Here is a 14,600-nt window from a genome sequence, read left to right as displayed (position 1 = left end):
ACGCAACTTCCGGGGAAAATGATGAACTTCATTTTTCAACTTCATCTACTCAGAAAATAATGCCCCCTGTTAGAAATTTTCGCCCACACAGATAAAGTTGCGACCTCCGCATGCAATAAGAATCCACATGTTGAGACCACAGCATTCATTTGCGTTTTACTGCAGATGGAAATCCTATATGCACTCTTATTATTGCTGACTGACTCAGCAAAGTGCTGATTTGTGAACTGCGTGCCTTTTTTCAGGATCGAAGTCAACGTTTTGTCCACGGTGCTGCCGGCGCACAGTGGATTGAGTCAATCAGAGAGTTCGGTCATGAAATTTTTAACTAAAATTGAAAATGCTGATGTTCAACTCGTCGCATTTTGAATTTAAAGGGGTGCACCTGGGAGAACATTTCACGAGGAAACCGGTGGCGCCACTTTTAGAACATATAAGTTTTGTATAAACGGAGTTATGAGCTTTTAAAGTTTCCATATTATGTCCGACCTCTCCTATTGGCTCGATCCACTGTGCGGCGCGGCGCCGGCCGCGTCGCGTCGTCACTGAAGGTGACTCACTTTCGGGGATCCAGGACTCTCGGGGAGGGAGAATTCCTTCGGTTTTCGGTAGGCGATCAGGCCTATCGATTGAAGAGTTGCAGACGTCGCCAACGCAAACCTTTAGAAAGGGGATAGCGTAAGGCGTCAATGGTGTTATCACATCACCGTGAGACTGTGACCTTCGACCCCCTCCATCTGGACGACAAGTGGCTGGTATAAGCTATGTGTGCCTTACGGTTGAAAAATTTGATCAGTGAATCGGACCTCTTCTCGCTGTATGGTATGAGCTGTGTGCTTTAAGTCACAGTTAAAACTTGATCAGTGAATCGGACCTCTTCCCGCTGTATGGTATAAGCTGTGTGCCTTGAGTCAAAGTTGAAAAACTTGATCAAAGAATCGGACCTCTTCTCGGTGTATGGTAACGCTTGTGCGCATAGTGTTTGTTGTGCTCCAGAATCCAGTTCATCTGCCTCACCCGGTAAGTTCTTATCCTTAGCCGGCCGGACATTACTGATTCGAAGTTGGGTATTTTTCGGTAGTAGAATATTATTTGAGTTTTGACGAATGTAAGACAGTAAATTCTAGATACGTTAAGTACGGATTAAAGGATACTCATATTTATACAACGACTCCGTCTCCCTAATGACACTAAATACATTGACCCGCATGCATGTCTGTCACATTGGAAAGAAATCTTCTTGGTGACATGAAATTAAATATTCGCGAAAAAGAGAAAATCGTATGAGAGCGGCAAAAAATTCCACGATAATTAGGAAAATTGTGATTGCGCGAAAAATTTGCCTGCCTTACTGTCAGATAAAATTGGGGCTACAATTCACAATTAGGAACTACAATTTCTGAATCATCCTTAAAAACTTATATGTCTTTCAGGAAACTGATAGTACGTACAATAAAAAGCAATTTAAAAAGCGGGTAACAAGGGTAAAATTTCACGAAAAAAACCAAAACGTTTCGGATGAAAACTCAGCCTTCCTCAGTTGGCAAAAATAGTAAAAAGAAAAATGGTAAAAATCTTAAATAGTACCTGGCTGTACCTTTTCAAAGCGAGAATGTTGTTTGAAAGGTACAGCCAGGTACTAGTTTAGATGTTTACCATTTTTCTTTATACTATTTTTGCCAACTAAGGAAGGCTGAGTTTTCAGCCGAAACGTTTTGGTTTTATTCGTGAAATTTTAGCCTTGTTACCCGCTTTTCAAATTGTTTTTCTTTGTATATCTTCTCACGGACTGCGGAGCGTTAACCATATCTCCTGATGGTACATACGTTGTTTTAACTGAGTCAGAAATTTTAGTTCCTTGTTGCAAAATGTAGTCCAATTAGACTTCAGCTCGCTAAGTTTTACAATTCAGCTCGTACCTAGTGATCAATGTTTAAACAATTTGGCGGCTCCTTCGGAGCATGCAGCAGCGCTCGGCTGAAATTGCGTTTTTCAAATGAAAATTTACAACTAACTAAAATAATATTACCATAAAATTGAAACATTCTGTTAATATTTGACTGATTCGCCAATTATCTTCAATTGAACAGTAGTAATATGATGATGCAATTACTATCCTCTCGGCGATCAATATTATGTATACTTGAGTGGCTAAACATTTAAAGGTGTCATATCTTTTTGGGTTGTCCTCGCACACAAAACACACACATTCTCAAAAACGTACTATCCACAGTTTGTTCATCGCGACACAGAAGAAACTGCATGGCTTCCTTTGATAATAGACTGTACTTTTGTACCCCCAGCTCTCGACAACAGTCCAAATAAGTGCGGATGAGCATTTACACTAAAATACATACTAGATTTTGAAGTTAGGAACCATTAGTTCTGACTCATTTTGGAAACAACGTAATCTCCATTGATTTCCTTATGCGGATACGTGATTTAATGGATGTGCTGGTTCCTTATTGCAAAATTTAGTCCGATTTGCTGTCGAGACGCGAAATGTAACTATCCTTATACGTCATTGTCACCTAAGATCCATAGAATAATAAATAGGGCCATAGAATAATAAATAGCTAGTTATTATTCTATGGCAGGGCACAACGGTAACCGGCAGTATGTAGCATGTTACGTTCAATGAGGTTTGCGAGTCAATTTGGTAGGGCAGTAAGGATCTGAGCATTGATTTTAGTCAGGGGCGGACTGGTCCAGAAGGGCGATAGCCTCCTCATAAGATTATCTTAAGTTTGACGATATTGAAGGACCTCTTTTGGTCTTTTTTATGAAATTCCACGAGGATAATGGGGTGTTCTGCCATGCGATGGAAAAACGCCGTATGAACATTCGAGAGTTGCCAAATTTCTTCGGATGAAATTTTTCCTCTGGAGGAAACTCACGCATATTTTTCTTTGAAATTTTCAGATAATTTAGATTAAAAGGCGTACAATTTTGTCTAAAAAATTGGAGGAAAAATATTCACAATTTTCCTGGTAAATCCGTAATTTCAAAAAGGAAATTCGGCAACGCTTAAAGGCGCATACGGCGTTTTTCCTTCGCACGGCAGTATTTAGGAACCCATTTTCATTTTATGGAGCAATTTTTGAAGTTTGACCAAGTTTCAAAATTTAAGAAACTCTGCAGGAGCCTTTGATAGACTTGATCTATTGCTCAACCTATTCTGATCATTTCTGAAAGGCCCCGTTGCTAAACGTAGGGAGGTGTTGACAGGGCCGGATTTACCAATAGGCTTCATAGGCTGTAGCCTAGGGCGCAACATTCTGAGGGGCGCAAAATATTTGAAAATTTAATTGTTTTTTTTTTTTTTTTTTAAATTTAACGAGTCTTTCGTTACTTTTTATTTTCCAAAACCAACTTGCAAACGTAAACGTACCTCAAAACTGATTAAAATAGTGTTTTTTAAATGTGAATTTGAACATTTTCCTGACACCTAACATACTCCTTCTGATCTGGAGGGGAGGAGCGTCTGCCCCCCCCCCCCCCACGAGAGCGCCTTCTTTTAAGGGCGCCACCCTAAGTGTAGCCTAGGGTGCTAAAAATGTAAATCCGGCCCTGGGTGTTGACTGTTGATTCGACTCATCGAGCCTCTTGTCGCCGCAAGAAAAGCTAAATCACGAACTTCAGTGATAACTTTTATCAGCCAGTATCAGCTCGCATGAGTCACAGTTTTCTTCGATGGTTTGCCTCCAAAAGTCCAAACAGACAACATCCTTCTCTCGTCACTGTCCCCCCGGCTGTCGTACTATTGTAATTTCATCAGTCACTTTTTTGATAATCCAATATACGAATTCAAAACGAGGTTGTGAGTTATGAGAAAAAAATTACTTTCGGAATTTCGCTCCACTATTTTTCCAAATTGAAAACTTGAATTGTTCCGGATAAACACCACATCCGTTCAAAGAAAAATTATCTTAATATTATTAATAAAATTAAATATTAGAAAAAGTTAGGTATATATATAAAGAATTGGACCACGTTTAACAGAAAGGAACCAAGCCACATCAGCTATTGCCAAATTTAACTGGGCAAGTCAATTTTTTACGAGAGAACGTTCGTGAGGATTCCTTTGAAAATTTTAAGGAATTTGCTTCGTATTATGGAGAAAATTCGCTGAAATTTGCACGAAAATCCGCCAAACCGTTTTCATGTAAAAAATTAATTCGCCCAATTAAATTTGGCAATAGCTGATGTGGCTTGGTTCCTTTCTGTTTAACGCGGTCCAATTAGGTAGGTACTTTTCAGTTTTCCTAGGAGCAGTGCTGATATGTCTTTATGTTTACAGATTGAGTGAAAGCTTTTAAATTCCTGACGAAAGTCTTGGTCTACACTGAAGGACGATGGGTATAAGAGGACTTCAAAGTTTTATTGAGCGAAATTGTCCGCCAAACTGCGTCCAACGCGTAGACATCGCAGAGCTAGCAGAGGACTTCAGGTTAGTTTGACTTAATTTTGATTGTGGCAACTTGTTTTACGTTTTCACACTCTTTTTACGTTGAAGGGACTATGGGAAAATAACTTTGGTTGATTTTCAGGTTTTTAATTGGACCGCGTTAAACAGAAAGGAACCAAGCCACATCAGCTATTGCCAAATTTAATCGGGCAATTTATTTTTTTACATGAAAACGGTTGTGCGGATTTTTGTGCAAATTTCTATGAATTTTCTCCATAATACAAAGCGAATTCCTTAACATTTTCAAAGGAATCCGCACAAACGTTCTCTCGTAAAAAATCAAATTCCCCTGTTAAATTTGGCAATAGCTGATGTGGCTTGGTTCCTTTCTGTTTAACGCGGTCCAATTCTTCTACAATATTTATTCTCCTAGTAAAATTAATTTATGAACTTTTGAGAGTAAAAAGAAGCAAATCGACGGTGAAAATGACAGACCACGTATGTTCGCGGTGTTTAAAAAACTCCGCTCCCATTTTATTTTTTTAAAAAAGAACGATTATCAGTATCATTTCTTGAGATTTTCACAGAGTTTTTGAAGTTTTCAAGAATTGACTTCAAGTATATTTTCATTTAAAAAATAAAGTAGGACGGGAATTCTACATCGTTGCAAATTGAGATGCGTGATCTGGTAATTTTACCGACGGATGGCATTTTACCGTTCGGCAGTCAGCCTTCTTACAGGTATATATCTTTGATATTCTTGTTGCCCATTACCGTCGAATAATTTTCCGATCGCCTCCCGGACTCATACGGTCGCGTCAGGCACATCAGTCGCGGGGAGGCGTTCATGAAATAACGAAAAAATAAACGCGACCTATACTTAGCGTGCAAGAGCGCGATGCAACTATTCGACCACCCGAGCGTGGCACAGTATCATTTGAAATTGAAGGCGAACTTAACGCACCAACTCAGAAAATGAATGAGATTGTGTAATTTTAAAGCATAGATACTGTGCGTACTGCAGTGCCGCATTTGACTCATCAAATGCAACCTACATCTGAACAACATAGTGCAATAAGGAAATACCTCTTCTAGCTCATGCCAGAACAGCATTAGAGCAATTACTTTCGTTGGGCACACAAGTGCTTTTATGGGTGGACCAAAAATAGAAGTTCCTTATCGCAAAACGAAGCACAAGTAGACAGATCTACATATGCACTGATATCTTAATTGCAACATGAGTGATTATAATATCTTCTAAATGAGTTAATCTTATGTTTGCCCTTCTCGAGATAAACTATTGATAATTGTATCTTTTTCTTCCCTTTTGCAGGGAGTCGCATCAGGAACAGCCAACAATAGTATTTGATGGAGCATCTATACTGCGATTTATATACAATGGGCTAGATTGGGTATCGGGTGGCCAATTTACTGAGTTTTTTGAGGAACTTGAGAAATTTGTGAGCAAGTTCAAGGCAATTGGAATAAAACCAGTTGTTTTCTTTGGAGGAACGAAGCATAACGATGATACCTATGAGGAGTGGAGGGAGAAGAGTTTCAAAAAATTAGAAAAGGTTCATGAATTGTTTGGCGATCTAGAACGGCGTTCAGCTGATGCCGTGAATGCAAACAGTCAACTTTTCCGATTCCCTGTGAACCTTGGAGTGTCACTCTATTTAAAGGAAAAACTTAATACTGAGGTTTGTATTAAAATAATTTGTACCCTCAATTGGACTGCATTTTACAATTTGGACCTATAAATTGCGGCCCGGTTTAAAAACAACGTATGTGCCATTAGTTTCCCTATGCACATGAGTGTTTTTTCAGATGAGCCAGAATTTATAGGTCCAAATTGCAAAATGCAGTCCAATTTTACTTGTGTTACTCAAGTTCTGAGAGTTGTTCATTCTACCATCAAGAATCATTCAGAGATTGATGTCGAATAAAAGGAAAAAAGAAATCCTTTCGATTCAACTTACAGAGTTTTTTACAGAATTTATAAAATCGGAAAAGAACTTCAAATTTGAAATTATTTTGATAACTTTCTTATGTAACATGAGGACATTCAATGGGCACGAGAGGTACTCATCATATTTTTTCTGAAAATTGGTCAGGGAAAAACTTATTAGTTGTTGGTGCTTAAACGACCCTGTCTGTTTAATAGCCCATTTTTAAACTTTTAAGGTGCTCCTACTGATGTGAAAGTAATATCATGTCAAAAATACCTCTGGAAAGTTAAAAATTACTTATTTTATCAAAGTGATTGACATTCATTGTTCAGTTGCAATATTTTCAAATTAACTAAGAGAGGATATGTGAGAACCAAATGAAACTTTAAGTATGGATTGCAGAGAAAGTCTTGACTCTTGCATATTTATTGACGAAATGAAAGGTATTTCCGGAGAGACCTGGAAATGTTGTTTTTCTGTTGATTTTTCTTCCGGTAAGTAAGGAGATTTTATACGATGACTTTGATTTCAGATTAAGATTGTGGCGAAACATGAGTCTGAAATTGCTGAATATGCAAAATCGAAAAATTGCATGGCCATTTTTGGTCAAGACACAGACTTTCTAATATACGAGGGAGCTCCATATTACCTATCGGCACAGCATTTTGATCTTGAAACAATGACAACGCGCCACTATGATCAGAAAAACTTGGCGAAACATTTGGGAATCAGGATAAGCCAGTTGCCACTTCTAGCTGCTTTGGCCGGAAATAATGAAGAGCTGAAGGTGAGTACATGGTATTGCATAATGTTAAAGACGGAAATAAATGAATTTTAAACATCCTAGGATGAAACTTCAATTACTTATGAATTCTCTCAAATATATTGATACTCTCACATTAAATGATCATAGCAAGACAGTAGCTAGAAAGTTGGCGAAGTTAATAAAAATTATTTTCTTTAAATTTGACTATATTCAGCCTACGATCTGATGAAGCAGCTAGTCAATGAGGTAATTATACTTTTACAAATAATTTGTGTTAACACATTTGTCTACTGTTTTTTTTATTCTTTTTATAAAAAATAAATGTTAATATACATATGAAATGGTGACAATAAAAGCCACTATATTTTCATTAGTGTCTTTGAGCTATAATTAACTTTCTTTCCATTCATTTGAAAACAGAGATTTCACACATCCTTGTGCAGAGGATATGCGCGGTTCGACCGGCTATTTCCCGCGTTGGGAAAATACATCTCAACTTTGCCTGCTGACCAATCTTTAATTGGAGCTCTACCTCGAATTGCAAACCGCGTATTCGGTGACGAAAGTCAATCGGAAATACTCTTGCGAAGCATTTGTGCTTATTTACCAAAACCTGAGGAAGATCTTGGTAAGAGCTTTCTCAAATTTATTTACTATGAGTGTTTTAGATTCATATAATTTTGTTATTATTTTTATGTGATCATTGACATTGTAGGTAATCAATACTCGCTCCCTCAAAATTTGGGTTTTGGCAACTAGGGCAAAGATACTACTTCTCCACGAATATAATCCCCTATAAAGTCAGAGACATCGAGTCTAAAAGTAAGGCCTTCTTGTTTGTCAGAAACTCCTCCTTTCTCACCTCTAAGTAAGCAATTTTTAAAAATTCACTGTACAGAAAGAAGTGAATGATTCATGTAGGTTGAAAATTACAGAATTCTAGGATGTTCAATAGTTTACGATTAACTACTAGACAAGGTCATGATTATTAATCCTCAGAAAAATTTCACCTGGAAGACATCGAAAATGTTCAGAACTTCTACAATCAACTCCCAAAGAAAAATTTAACATTTGTAGTTCACATTAGAATTAGTCGATACGATGGCCTTCACGAAAAAACCCAAAATTATTGTAGGTTTTCAAATGAGGCATTGACAAAAATTTTGCATTCCACTAATAATCAGTTAGCACTGATTATTTTACAGAATATGAGCAAAATGTGTTTGTTTAACAAAATTGTTCTCTCTCTCTTATGATCAGAACTCATAAACTCATCAAGAAAAATGCAGACACGGAAAACAAAAATTTTAATAAGTAGACATTGATTCAGTTCAATGCTCTTTCTGACTGGAGTGGACTTTTGTTTTCCGAAGAGCAAGAAGTATGGATTGGCGTATCCAAGAAACTCGACTTATTTTCTTTCTCAATAATTGACTTGGAACATTCCTAATGAGCCCATCGTAATCTAAATGAAATTTCTATGAGAAAATTTCTGTAGTGGTGCTTAATTTCATACTTCGTCTACTGAACCCGTAAGATAATGATTCTGTGCGACGTATATTTTTTCTTTCAGATGATGAAATCGATTATCCTCACTGGAGAAATATCCTCAAAAAGGCTGAAGAGCTTCATAAGGAAGGAGAAAACAGCGCTGTCATTCTCAATGTAATGACGGGTAGGCCTTACAGGTGTTCAGTGGTAACTGAAGATCTTAGAAGGCAAGATCTGCCGCCATCAGCTGCCTGCTTGAGGTCGTTAAGGCAAAGGATGTATGGAATTTTATTGATGGAAAAACCAGCGGATTTGAAACCTCGATTTGTAGAGGAATGGAGTCCAGAGAAGGGTGATATATCCCGAGTTGCACATTCACATTTAGTGAGACCAACACCACCTACAGGTATCTAAAACTTTGTGAAATATACTTTCAGTGGTTCAATTTAATGTTGCATCCTGCACAAAAATTTTCATTAACACTCAATGATCTGGGTTTAAATTTGCTGAGTGTATAGTCATCATGTTTTCCAAAAATTGTGCTGAAGCATCCTCATCAAATCAATATATAATATCAATGATAGAACTACAAATTGGACTACATTTCGCAATAAGGAAATACTATTTCTGGTTGATTTCAGAAACAACGTATGTGCCGAATTTCCCCTATGCAGATAGGTGCTTTTATGGACGAGTCAGAAATAGTAGTTCTTAATTTCAAAATGTAGTCCAACATCGAGTCATAGGTGGAGTTCCAATTTTCTTTATAAAAGTATATTCATCTATGTAAAGAGGGCTTGAGAATAATAAAAATGTAGGTAGGTTGTGTGGAAAATTTTCTTTCAAAAATGTATTCTTTTTCGATTTTAGATCACCACCCAGGATTGTTAGCGCTTTGGGGCGACGACCGTACTGAAAAAATGCAAACAATTAGATGGAGATTGTTCGCAGGTGCCATATCTCCAAAACTCGATCCTGAAATCCTTTCCGATCTACCGGAGAACTTAGTTTTACCCTATGCTGCCCTCTTCTACCTATATGTAAGAAATGTGCTCATTTAGACAGATGAAATGTTTTAAGAACGATTAACTAGGGACAATGAGATTTGTGAAGTATCCTGTGACATGAAGTAGCTTAATAGGAAAACCTGTAAAACTCACTGCTTATACCAGAAAGAAAGTAAGACTGATTATAAGTTAGACTGCTAAAGAGAAAGGAAGAAAAAATTGTCTCTTTTTCCACTTAGCCCACTTATTCATGTACGTAAGCAAGGAAAGGGACGTAATAATTAAGGTGTTAGCAGTGAAAATGACATGCAAAATAAGAGTAGAAAAGAAGACTTTAGAATTCAACACGATCATTGAAAGATGTTAGCTGGATTTTCAATATTCGGTTAAAGGAGATTTGAACCCAAACCTGATGCTGCACGAGATATCAGGTCTCTTGGAAGAAAAATCTGCTAGAAAGTCCTACTCCAACTCATCTTACAAAAAAAAAAAAAAAAAAAAAAAAAAAATCCCTGCAATCCGAAAATGCAGTAGGTACAAAAATCTTCCGCTTTTAATAATCAGATAGTAGTTCGTATTACGTTGAAATGTCATGCATAAATGCAGCCAACAAAAGCCAACCGAAACTACTATTAGTTTTCAAAACCCAACAAAATCATAAAAAAAAAAAAAAAAAAAAAAAAAAAAAAAAAAAATGTCCATGACAAGAACAGCAATCGTAAGTATAAGGTTTTCAATAAATTTCAGCATTTTGTTCCTCAATTTCACTCTAAATAAATTGTTCTTTTCCAGGAGGAGAAAGTGCTCTATAAGTGGGAAATAGAGACTCTGCTTTTAATATCATTAATTTTACCCTCAATGTCGTTGCAATCATTGAGGGATTTACCATCTGGGCCTATCAATGGGAGGGGTGTACAAGTGGCAACGATTTACATGAGATCGTTGCAAACAACAGTTCGGCTCATGAGTGCCTGTGGATTTCCTCTCTCAAGAAAGGAGGTAGGTAACTAACTAGTTCAGAACTGTAACCAAACGGACTTCGTGAGGGAAAGTGTCTAGAATTTGGTGTTTAACTTCAACTCTGATTACAACAAAAACTATTTTCTTTGACATTCTGTTTACTTTTAATCCATTTTATTTTTACAAACTAAAACCTATTATTGCACTTTTTTTATCTCCTCAAACTTTACCACCAATAATTAGTTTCTGTGAAGGATACATTTTAATTCATAAAAAGATCAATTCAACGTTCAAAATAACACAGAGCACGAGCAGAGGGAAAAAGGCTCAAATTTAAGCGGGAAAAATAAAAATAAAAAAAAAAAAAAAAAAAAAAAAAAAAAAAAAAAAAAAAAAATTCACCTACACTCATTCGAAACAACTTGATACCACAAATCACGCCAAATAAATGCAATATAAAATGATAATGCCTTCCAACCTGCATCGTCCAAACTACGCTTTAATTTTCATCTCAGTATAATATATCCTTTTGTGCTTTCCTCTTACAGGTTTATCAACATGCTTACTTTGATGGGAAACTCTTTCAAGTAAAATACCATCAAATCCAGAGTGATCCATCTGTTGCTTCTCTGTGCGAAAATAAGGTGAAATTTACGATCATACAGTTCCTTTTTCAACAGAGATCATCCTCTGATTAACTAACGCTTTTTTCTGCAGATTAGACTTCAACAGCTGATCTACATATGGCTAAATTTTAAAAGGACAGGGCTCAATAGCATTTTTAAGCATAAATCTGGGTATATCGGTATAACATGACAAGTTCGGTGAAAATAAAGTTGTTTGGACCCTCAAAGGAATAAATAAACAACGGGCAAAGAGAGAAGGAGAATACACAGCCCTGAAGATTGAAGTCTCAAGTTGAATTAATACATTGGATATGCTCTCTTTGCCAGTTTTAATTTGCTAGGATACTGGTCATAAAAATGTTCTTTGATCAGGTTTCCCCTTTACTTTATCTATCATTTGATAGCAGCGATGAAAGTTCCCATATATGAGTACTAATGAGCAAAGAAAATGAGAGTGATCTGTTTTTTTAAAAAAAAAAAAAAAAAAAAAAAAAAAAAAAAAAAAAAAAAATCCATCCTTAGTGTAATTTTGGGCTGTTTTAAAAATTAGGGCTGATTTTCTTAGTGTAAGTTAAGGTTGAAATGTTGTGATGAATCGTTAATCATTCAATTCTCATCTAATTTCCAGCATTGATTTCAAAAATTATGATGAAAAAAACTATGTCATTGAGTTTTCGTGAATTAGTTGGAAAACATCTTTTTTCTTTTTCATACTTAATCATTCATTTTAAATTATAATTTTAGCGTATGAATTACATAACGGAGAAGAAAAAGCTATTTGAATTGTTTTTAATCAGATTAATTGGCAAAATCATTTGATAAAACCCAAATTTCAATGCTTTTTAAAAAAAAACCTTGTCAATCAACTATTTTTGCTTTCCAAATATAGTCCAGGCGCCTGGTAGCTAAAAATGAGGCTACCTGGAATTTCGGGTACACAGCGATTTTTTTGGCTTACATTATGTTTTTGGGTCGCTGAATCCGAATCTGAAGTTTCCTACCGCGTATCTGGTGAGCATTTTCCGCCATTTTGAAAAAAATGGCCTAAAAAGGCCTTTTTTGCTGTTTTTTTTTATATAGCGGCTACGCATGAGAAAAAATCCCGGATTTAGTTAATGTTTTGAATAGCTGACATAATTTGGAAGAAAATGCTATATACATATGCTAGGTTTGCTTAAAAATTGAGGAAGATACAGCATCGTGAACATCGCGCCCATTCACGTTTTCGCGGCGCACCCGTCAACGCGCGATCTGGCTCGCCGCGGTCAGCCAAGTTCCGAAGCGTTCCGGAGTTCCGAGATCCGAGGTTCCTCAATTGTTGAGCAAACCTAGCATATACATATACCATTTTCCTCCAAATTATGTCAGCTATTCAAAACATTAACTAAATCCGGGATTTTTTCTCATGCGTAGCCGCTATATCAAAAAAAACGCAAAAAAGGCCTTTTTAGGCCATTTTTTCAAAATGGCCAGATACCAGATACGCGATACGGCTCACCAGATACGCGGTAGGAAACTTCAGATTCGGATTCAGCTACCCAAAAAACCTGATGTAAGCCAAAAAAATCGCTGTGTACCAAAAAATTCCAGGTAGACTTACCAGGCGCCTGGACTAATAACTCCATCTGACCTCATTGATTTTCCATTTTAATTTTTTCTCTCTCTTTTTCAGACTTTACTTTCTGACGCCTATAGAGCACTTCGAAGCAATTTCTTCAAAGAAACCTAGAGAACTTGCTTGGGCACTTATCAGTTAAGAGGAGGTATGGTATATTCCATTTACCGATTGTTATTATCCAGGTTCCATTGATTCTCTCATTTTATCCTCATTTTCTTTAATTTCCACATGCTGTAATTCTAGATACCTTCGTAACAGTTCAACATACTTTCCAGAAATAGCTCTAGTTGTTCAGATCCTATACATTTGTGAAGACAGATTGTGTTCCTTTATTTTTTTTTGGTCTTCAAGAAAATGTTTCTTTAATCCAGTTCTTAAAGAAACTTTATGAAATTTTGAATCCATAGACACAATATATGAAAAAGAAAATTGAACGGAATTTTCAAATGATACACTTTACAAAACAATGATAGTCGAGAGCCTTGACTATGCGTTTTTGAATAAAATAAGCTATTAATCAGCAGAAGATGCACATTCTAATAACTTCCTGTTATTTATGAGGAGAAAAGACGTCTTTTTCTTTCTTGTTTCTTCTTACATTAGTGATTCGTAAGTGTTGTATTTCTTTAGTAACTTTATATGTTTGTCCGAGGATAATCCTTTTAGTAAAAGTCATTTTAGCCCTAAAACTATTGAATTTTAAATGTTTGTAAATTGTTCAACTTTCCTCAAACTGAGTACTTTCAATTCGTAACATATAGTATTTACAGTATTATTTCGCCAATTCTCTTCGCTTACCAGTAGCCTTGTTTTAGGTTACTGTCCTATAAACACATGTAACATCTGTGAAAGATTGCCTTCTTAATATTTTGTCATCTCCTAGGCATAATTTCTTATTTCATTTAAATTCACTTCTTATCCCATAAGGTTCATGCTGTGATTATGTTTTTTTTTTAATTCAACTAACTGAATGATTTTTTATGATTTTTTACTTCAAATATAAGATGATTGCTATTTTCGTATTTTGCAGTTGTTTTTTTTTTATGCTTCCCTAAGTATAAGTACAAAAAAATGTAATCCACAAACTTGGATGTAAGATGTTTTTTTGAGATTAATATTTGAGATTAAAAGAAGCTAGGTAGTCCTTGCAGATGGAGAGGGAATTATACAGTTTCAAATATGCCATACTTGCTGCTACACAAAGAATTATCTGAATACATAAAATACTTAAGCTTTTGTCCATTTTAGGAAATTTTGCTTTATCAATTACCAAATTCATTGGATAAGTCGCAATTAATATCATTTTCAATCCGGATTTCCCAAACTTGAATGGTTGACGGGGGATGGGGAACGGAACGGTGCAAAAATTTCCATCATGCAAAAGACAAAAAGGGGGGGGGGGAGGGGACAAATGGTGCAAAAATAAAATGAATTGAAGTTATTTAAAATCAATTAAACCTTCACCTAAAAAAGGTGAGCATTTTAAAAAATGGAAGAACATGCTATATACTTACGCAAACACTAAGCTGGTCTGAAGAGAAAAAAGCTTCTTACCTGGAACATACAAGAATGGAAAAGTTCAATTAACCACCGAGGACAATATTTACTTTACATGAAGACTGACTTTACGAAAATGTTGTGTAACGTGTCAGGCTCATGGGCCCAAGTTGATTTTTTGGCACCTTATTGGAGCTCATGAGGCTCATACAAGACACCTGTTAAAAAACTAACGACAAAGACAGGGAAAACTTTGAAGTAAAAATGTTTTGAATCTA

General features: G+C 36.1%; 2 protein-coding genes across 3 annotated transcripts in view; one reads left to right on the top strand and one right to left on the bottom strand.

The window, feature by feature from the left end:
* Gdap2 (ganglioside induced differentiation associated protein 2) overlaps window positions 1–14,600 on the bottom strand; it is a 145,138-nt gene that overhangs the window by 68,214 nt on the left and 62,324 nt on the right. The window lies entirely within an intron of this gene.
* LOC109041461 (constitutive coactivator of peroxisome proliferator-activated receptor gamma) lies at window positions 639–14,374 on the top strand. Of its 2 annotated transcripts, XM_072301708.1 has the most exons (11): window positions 759–825; window positions 963–1,020; window positions 4,301–4,450; window positions 5,742–6,108; window positions 6,890–7,144; window positions 7,544–7,751; window positions 8,697–9,020; window positions 9,485–9,654; window positions 10,414–10,620; window positions 11,130–11,225; window positions 12,880–14,374. In XM_072301708.1, the coding sequence occupies exons 3-11, from the start codon at window positions 4,356–4,358 to the stop codon at window positions 12,934–12,936; spliced, it is 1,779 nt and encodes a 592-aa protein (XP_072157809.1). In that variant the 5' UTR covers window positions 759–825; window positions 963–1,020; window positions 4,301–4,355; the 3' UTR covers window positions 12,937–14,374. The 2 variants fall into 2 exon arrangements, with proteins under 2 accessions (XP_018913372.2, XP_072157809.1); XM_019057827.2 differs by having other exon boundaries at window positions 639–1,020.

This window comes from Bemisia tabaci, chromosome 6 (genome assembly GCF_918797505.1).
Source record: "Bemisia tabaci chromosome 6, PGI_BMITA_v3".
In the NCBI taxonomy this organism is placed as follows: Eukaryota; Metazoa; Arthropoda; class Insecta; order Hemiptera; family Aleyrodidae; genus Bemisia; species Bemisia tabaci.
This window is presented reverse-complemented; position numbering and strand designations above follow the sequence as displayed.

What these genes read in the sequence shown, in the direction of transcription:
- LOC109041461 (XM_019057827.2), top strand. Translation starts at nt 4,356, where the DNA reads ATGGGTATAAGAGGACTTCAAAGTTTTATTGAGCGAAATTGTCCGCCA. An exon ending in GAAATAATGAAGAGCTGAAG is followed by an intron (nt 7,145 to 7,543) that starts GTGAGTACATGG and finishes ATTTGAAAACAG; the next exon opens with AGATTTCACACATCCTTGTG. An exon ending in TTCCTCTCTCAAGAAAGGAG is followed by an intron (nt 10,621 to 11,129) that starts GTAGGTAACTAA and finishes TTCCTCTTACAG; the next exon opens with GTTTATCAACATGCTTACTT.